The sequence below is a fragment of the Gavialis gangeticus genome, unplaced genomic scaffold, assembly GCF_001723915.1.
Source record: "Gavialis gangeticus isolate Ggan-Ray unplaced genomic scaffold, GavGan_comp1, whole genome shotgun sequence".
NCBI classification, from domain to species: Eukaryota; Metazoa; Chordata; order Crocodylia; family Gavialidae; genus Gavialis; species Gavialis gangeticus.
Genome location: NW_017729022.1, coordinates 67,704,200 through 67,711,377, shown reverse-complemented (window position 1 = coordinate 67,711,377; position 7,178 = coordinate 67,704,200). Strand labels below are relative to the sequence as shown.

General features: G+C 43.4%; 1 protein-coding gene across 1 annotated transcript in view; it reads right to left on the bottom strand.

Annotated features, from left to right (window-relative positions):
* Positions 1 to 1,101: 1,101 nt before the first annotated feature.
* Positions 1,102 to 7,178, bottom strand: part of RTCB (RNA 2',3'-cyclic phosphate and 5'-OH ligase) — a 23,345-nt gene continuing 17,268 nt past the window's right edge. The window contains exons 7-12 of the mRNA XM_019515324.1: positions 6,554 to 6,713; positions 5,559 to 5,734; positions 4,580 to 4,768; positions 3,993 to 4,103; positions 2,910 to 3,029; positions 1,102 to 2,186 (exon numbers count right to left, since the gene is read on the bottom strand). Of these exons, the coding sequence (XP_019370869.1) occupies positions 2,079 to 2,186; positions 2,910 to 3,029; positions 3,993 to 4,103; positions 4,580 to 4,768; positions 5,559 to 5,734; positions 6,554 to 6,713 (864 nt within the window). The 3' untranslated portion in view covers positions 1,102 to 2,078. The remainder of the gene's footprint in view (positions 2,187 to 2,909; positions 3,030 to 3,992; positions 4,104 to 4,579; positions 4,769 to 5,558; positions 5,735 to 6,553; positions 6,714 to 7,178) is intronic.

The window sequence follows — 7,178 nt, the reverse complement described above, 5'->3', positions numbered from 1 at the left end:
CCTCAGAAGCCACGTGCCTTAGCCCACTAACCACTTCCATTGCCCTCCGCTGGACTCTGTCCAGTTTGTCCACTACCTTTCTCTAGTGGGGGGCCAAAACTGGACACTGTACTGAAAAGGGGAATAATCTTTGATCCACTAGCAATGATCCCACTAATATGCTATTAGCCTTCTTTGCAACAATGGCTCATTTGACTTGTGTTCAGCTTACTGTCCACTATAACCCCCAGGTCCTTTTCTGCAGAGCTGCTGCTTAGCCAGTCAGGCCCCAGCCTGTATTGGTGCATGGGACTGTTCCATCCTAAGTGCAGGACTTTGCACTTGTCCTTATTGAACCTCATGAGATTTCTTTTGGCTCAATCCTCCAATTTGTCTAGGGCTATCTGAATTAGGCCCAGTGGAAAACATTTAGTGCAATTGTAAGGGTGAATTATCTCTGAACCTGTCAAAAATGAAAGAAGTTTTTCATTTTGAACTTTTAAGACTGGGGGGGGGGGGGCAAACTAGTCCCCCAATGCTAATGTTAGGTCACAGAAAAAGAACCAAAATTCCATTCAGTTATAGGCTTCAAATAAAAGTTGTTCCTTGAATTAACAACATTTTCACATTGGGCAAGCCCAGGCTGTACTGCTAGGGAGATTCTGCACCTCTTTATGGTCATTCTTGTTAGGGTTACACTTTGGCACCTGTTCAAAAATTTAAAACCTTTTGGTCCAAGCACCCTCTAGTGTCTACAGTTTAGATTTACAAATAAGCTTCACTCAAGGGTGAAGAGTGGTGGACAAGAATTTAGTCAAAGACATTAAGCTCTAGTGTATAAAGTTATTTAAACTATTACTAATCTGAATGGGGGAAAAAAAAAACCCAACCAAACAAAAACAAAACAGAGCCCCCAGAGTGCCAAGGAAACAAGAAGTTGCACAAGTCAGACATGCAAAACAGATTAGCACAACTATAACCTGAAATCTTTTATCAGTTTCTAGACTGGCATTAGCACTTCCATTTTTTTTTTTTTAAATTTTTTTTTGGGGGAGGGGGAAGAGAAGAAGAGGAAAAAGGAAAAGAAATTGGGTGTTTCAGTAACATAGTGAACATATGACAGTCACCATCTTCCCATTTTATTTGTAAATTCCCCAGACACTCACCAGTCTTGGTGACCTGCCCTTCAACTCCCATAATTACTAAACATAAATGAAAACAAATTGGCTAATTGGTCAGTCTGAAATTATATTACTGATATTCAGCCCTGAACCTGCATTTGGATCTGCAGGTCAAGGAGGACAGAAGGCTGACCTAGCACATCCACCTCCTACAGAGGTGGGCCTCTGAGGCTTATGCCAAGTACACCTGTTAGTGAAGTCATAACATCCATGGGTAATATAAAACCTAACATACCCAACACTAGTATTTCCATGAAACTTATGCAACACCTGCCAACATCAAGTCAGTATACATGGGCTAAAGTTTTAGCTGGAAAACAAAGGATGCTGTGTCTGACCCCTTGTTAGCCAGTCAGCCTCAAAAGAAAGGAGTGGCTAGACTACTCCCTCCTCTTCAATCATTTACTAGCCAGGTACCAGCATGCTGCATACAGCACAATGCAGACCAGCTTCTGAAACCAGAACATCCTTTCATTGCAAGAAGTTCTGTGGATCATATGGTAGAAGTGGTGCCTGGAAATTCCAAAGCCAATAAGGCTAAGAGAACAGAGTTCACATACTACTTCTTCTGACAGAGGGCGTACTTACTGAAGTCTGCAGGCTAACTATGGACAGTCTGCCCCAGTGAGATCTGCAGTTCTGCTAATGGAATTTCATGCATGTTTGTGGGACCATTGCACACAGAACAACAGAATGTTTTGTTTACCCCCTCGCCAGGGGTAAAGTGCATCCAGCAACAAGAGAGTTAGTTTTAAGAGTCTGGGTAAGACTAGCAGTGTTCTCGTCTGCCTGCATTTCCAAAGAAAGGGAGCACAGTATGCGAGCACTCTGTTGTCGAGAGGTCTGGGAAGTTGATGTTTGTCAGTTCTGGGGAAGGCCTTGTAATGCCAACAATTTTGCCAATGTCACAGTCAGTTTCTATCCTTTAATAACAGCAATAGGTCTCAGTTTGATAGCCTTCTTGCTGATGCCAGCAGCATGGCACGTATTCACCACATCCGTCACATTCTTATAGGATTCTGGTGCCTGAAAAAAAAGGAAAGGCACACAGTTAAATATACAACTTTTGCTTTACTATCCTCCTAGTCTCTGTAGAAGTAGAGAAATTCCCATTGGAAGATCTTTGCAGTCTAGAAAAAAGGTTTACTTTTGACACCAGGTGGGAAAGCCCCATGGAGTTTCTTCTTAACATACATATTTTGACAAAGAACTTGACTGGGCTTGTTTTGAATGCAGGTTCATTACAAACATTCAAATTGCACCTTGGTTAAAGCATCCTTCTCAAAAAATCCCCAACACAATTGGCAGGTGTTCAAGAAGCAGGTTTTCCATACATGAGAAACCCTAAAATGAGTTCCTTCTCATACCTCACGTTATATAACAAGAGTTCAAGGTATCCTAAAAGGCAAAACTTCTATATATTGCCAATTCTCTTCAGGGTAAAAAGCAGGACAAAATGAAATTAGAGCTAAATCAACATCAAAAAAAAGAACAGAGGAAGTGCAAAGTCATTCAAAAGCATGTGTGGTGCTGGTGTCAAGTTTCTGCAAAATAAGTAGTTATTCCTAACCTCAGAGGAGGGCTTTCAGGAGCCACGGCCTTTCCAAAGGCAGGTAAAAATATTCAGTGTTATGCCTGGATGTTTTGACAGTTCATCAGAAAATGAAGCAGCTGTACCTACCTTTGTGCCAGTGGACAGCTTACCACTGGATAGTACCATATATACCAAGAGTCAAACATAAGACTTACTTCCTCCATGACCAGTTTGGGAGAAGCAACACGAATGGCAATGCCCATGTCAGCCAGTTTGTCTAACACATCCTGGAAGTCCAAGTTACGTCGGGATTTGGCTCGGGATAGTGCACGACCCTAAACAATAGTTTGAGATAACTTTAGCACATTACAAACTTTAGCCATTACAAAGAATGACGATTACATTATTAGGAGATGCACACTGAACATGAACTCAAAACTCCTTGCTATTTCATTTAAGGGAGCACTTGGAGAAGCAATGATGCACAAAACACATGCAAACTAGTAGAAAGCTCAATGGATCCCATCTTGCTCAAACTTTGTTTTTAGTGCTATGCACTTCATGTAATTAACAAATCAACTGAGTAATATTTAGCAGGGTGTGTTTCAGAAATGAACACCAGATAACAAGAAGTGTCTTCAATGCATGAAACTAGGTATCCTGGAGTGAGCCAGGACACAGGAAAGAGTACAACTTGTAGATGCTAGGGCTTCTAAAAAGTCACACATCTTGAAGCATTACTGCTATGGGGTATCTATTACATGCACAATCCACTGTGTGTGCGTCCTCAAGATTCCAGCAAATCAGTATGAACAACTGGAGGTTTTACTAGACACCACCTCCTCCCCAGGTAGTACTGCTGCCACTGCTCCCCCACGCAGCACCAACCAGCTGCCAAGTCACTAATGATATCCTGACTTCATGGACTTGTTCCAACTGCTTGACAGGCTAGATATGGCCCACAGGCAATGTGCTGCTGACCCCTGCACTAGGGGGATGGCCATGCAGCTTTTTGATAAAGGTTTTCATTTTAGTTCTAAATTCTGGGCTACCAGCCCTTGATAGCAGGGTTGTGTCTTCCCCTCTTTGATTTGCCAGGAGCTTTACTTCCTCCAGAGCCATCCAAAAGCTCCCCTTTGTGCTGTAAAATACATAAAGCACACCATGGCCAGGCACATGGGAACTCTGCCCCTTACCTAGTTCACAGCACACCAGACACCACTTGAGCAGGAGGGATTAGTCTGAAACCCCCTCCCCCACAAAAAACCCAATCTTATTCCTTCCCCACCCCTACTTACAGCTCCATGGCAAGTGGTTCCAAAGGTCTCGGTCATGCCTTGATCTGTACCAGTAAGAACATAGCTGCAGGTACCCATAGTCCCACCAATCAGCACAGGCTGTCCAGTCAGCTGGGGATGCATACACAATTGCAAATTAACATAGGAGAGGGAAGAGGATGCGGGGAGTGAGGTGCAGGCATGAAGACCCTGGCTCCGGAGAATGAGTTTGAAGTTCACATACCATAAAAAGAATGCTGGCAAGCTTAAGGTGAATGTGCCAGGACTCTTGGACAGCCTAGAAAGGGCATATGCAAATGTGCTCATTTTCAACAAGGAGGCAAGGCAAACCAACACAATCTGCCCTCCTGAGCAGACAACAGCAGATCCACTGAAGGTCATTCAGGTGATTGTGTGTTGTGGGGAAGATGAGTCAGAGTGGTTCAGAATCCCATACAACCCTAAGGATCACTACTGACACCCATCCAAGTTCTGACTAGTGTTCACTGTGCAAACTCAGCACATTTTTCCTTCATTAGGAACAGAAGCCTGGCTTTTTCAGTCCCCCAAATCCACCCTTACCTCCATCTCCCACAAGTTAACTGTACCTGGTAATCAACAGCAATGAGAGGATGATGAGGGGGGAAAGCTCTAGTGGATCCTTTTCTATGCACCAGCAGGGTTCGCTCTTTTCCATCCACCACATGTTGCTCCACTTTGGCAATGTTGTGTGACACATCATAAATCACATGCATGTCAAGGTCATCAGGAGTCGTGTTGAAGACTTTGGCAAAGGCCTAAGAGAGAAAGTTTAGACTTAACTATGGGAATGATTCCTTAATGCTGCTAAAAAAAGTCTCAAGGCTTTGCAGGACTTAAAAAGCAGAAACACTGTTGAAAAAATGCTTATTTACAGGGAAACAGTATGGCATAACAGAGCAACAATGCAAATAAAATGACATGACAAGTAAGGCACCACAATCAGTTCACACTCCATTATTCTAGAGCCAAATTCCATCTTAGTGCAAATGGGTGCAGCAGCTTTAGGAGTTGGGTCGTATTTAAAAACTGGACTGTACCAGCCCTCTGTTCCCAGGCAGTTGTGATCTTTCTTAAAGTCTTAGAAATAGGTATCAAGCAAGCAGGACGCTTTAGAAACCCAGAAGGATTAGCAGAGAGAGAGATGCATAAAAGGTTAAGTTTCATAGATGCTGGGGTCAGAAGGGACCTCAACAGATCGAGTCTGACCCCCCTGCCTAGGCAGGAAAGAACGCTGGGGTCAGATGTGTTACTCTATTTGAAAGAATGCCCCCTCAAAACTGGCAGAAATGCTCACGTTCCATTTATAGAAGTTTTAAAGACACTTTTGAAAAGACTTAACCTTGAGAGACATTTGGGGTTTAATAGTAGAGGTGCTGGAAGACTAAAGACCATGATAAAGCCACCAACCAAATATAGCAGAAGCAGCAGAAAAAGTCCATGTTTCAATTAATGTTCAGTTGCTGCAGCTTAATTATATATTTCACTTTGCTCCAAAGATCAGAGAAAAAGCACCAAAGTGCTTGCTTCCCAGCACCCCAATCCTACCTGTCTAGTTAGGAAAGTCATGGAAGAGCGGTTAACCCATGCGTAGTTCCCAGCTGCAGCCATTCCTTTTAAATAGTCCTGTCCCTCTGGAGAAGCAATCCTGGCACATGCCAGCTGGCGATCATTCACTATGATCTTGTCTCGTTTCATAGCTTTCTCCATGGCCACCAATGCATCTGGGGAAAACATGTGAAACAAAAGTAGCATGCATCTTTTTGCGCTGAAGGGTATTAAGTCTGAATTTATAGACAAGATATGCAGCTCTCTTCAAAGATTAGATTAGGGCTTTTGATTCAAAGCTCACTGAAGTTGGTGGAAAGACTTCCATTGAACTTCAGAAGGCTTTGGATTGCAAAGCATCTACCTCTCCTCCCCTCACCCCCAAAGGTGATCATTGAACTTTCTGGCTATAGAGAGGAGGTTAAAGTGAATCTGCGGTATAACAATTTATGTTGTACAGAACTTTTCAACACTATCTTTAGAGAGAAAAGAAAAGGAAGTGTGTGTATGTGTGTACGCACGCGCACGCGAGATATTGACTTCTTGCACTAATGAGTTACAGTGCCTTTTCTTCTCTTCCTATTATTTCTGCCTCAGAAATAATCTGCATGTGCACCCCGCAAGCTTGGCAGTGCACCCCCACAAAAAAAGCAGCATTAACACTGCTGGCAGTCCGCGATCACTGCTGGCTGCCGCTGACACTGCTGGCAGCATCTGTAGGTGGTTGCCAACCATTGGTTGGCACTCACAACTCCCCCCCACACTCCGGCACTGTAGCCAAACGCTATGGCTGCCTGCAGGAGCTCCCCACTTGCTGCTGCCACTGCCTGTGGGAGCTCACTGTGGCCCCCCAGCCACATGGCGTTCAGGGCCAAGACCATTGTCAAATCAAGTTTTATTAGAATAGTATTTGTTGTGAGCAAGCTGCAAAGCATTACAAAAGTTTTGTAATACCTGGAAGAAGATAGAAAGTAGCACGTTATCACAAAATATACCTGTAGCAACTTGGTGGCCCAGGCCTCTGCTGCCACTGTGAATCATTACACACACTTGTCCCTTGTGGTCAATGCCCATCTTCCTGGCAGCATACTCATTATAGATGTCATCCACAACCTGGATCTCTGCATAATGGTTCCCTGCTCCCAGAGTCCCCAGCTGTCAATTAGAAGAGAACTTTACTTAATATTGATTTGACATGGGAAAGGAGATGATCCTAAAGCTGACTTGGTGGACTAAGGCACCTCACTTAACCTTTAGGTCTGTTTCCTCAGCTATGAACTGCCAATTTCTTATTTTACAAGGGAAGTGTGAGGGTTAATTAGGATCCATTAAGTTGTTTTTAAAACTAAAGTGCTATGAAACTACAATATATTTTTATTAGTAAGTATTAAAAGTAACTGAAAGACGAGGACCTTGAGTTGCATTCATAGCACATTATCTTAATTTAGCTGCATACAAGCCTGAAGACTGACAAATCACTTGTGAAAATGGGACTAAGTTACATTATTTAGTCTGGGGGGGTCAGGAGTGGATGGAGGGAGAAGCAGGTAACATACCATTGCTAACTCATACAACGGGGGAAGAGGGGGGGAAGAGATTTGCAACCTTATGAGAACAGCC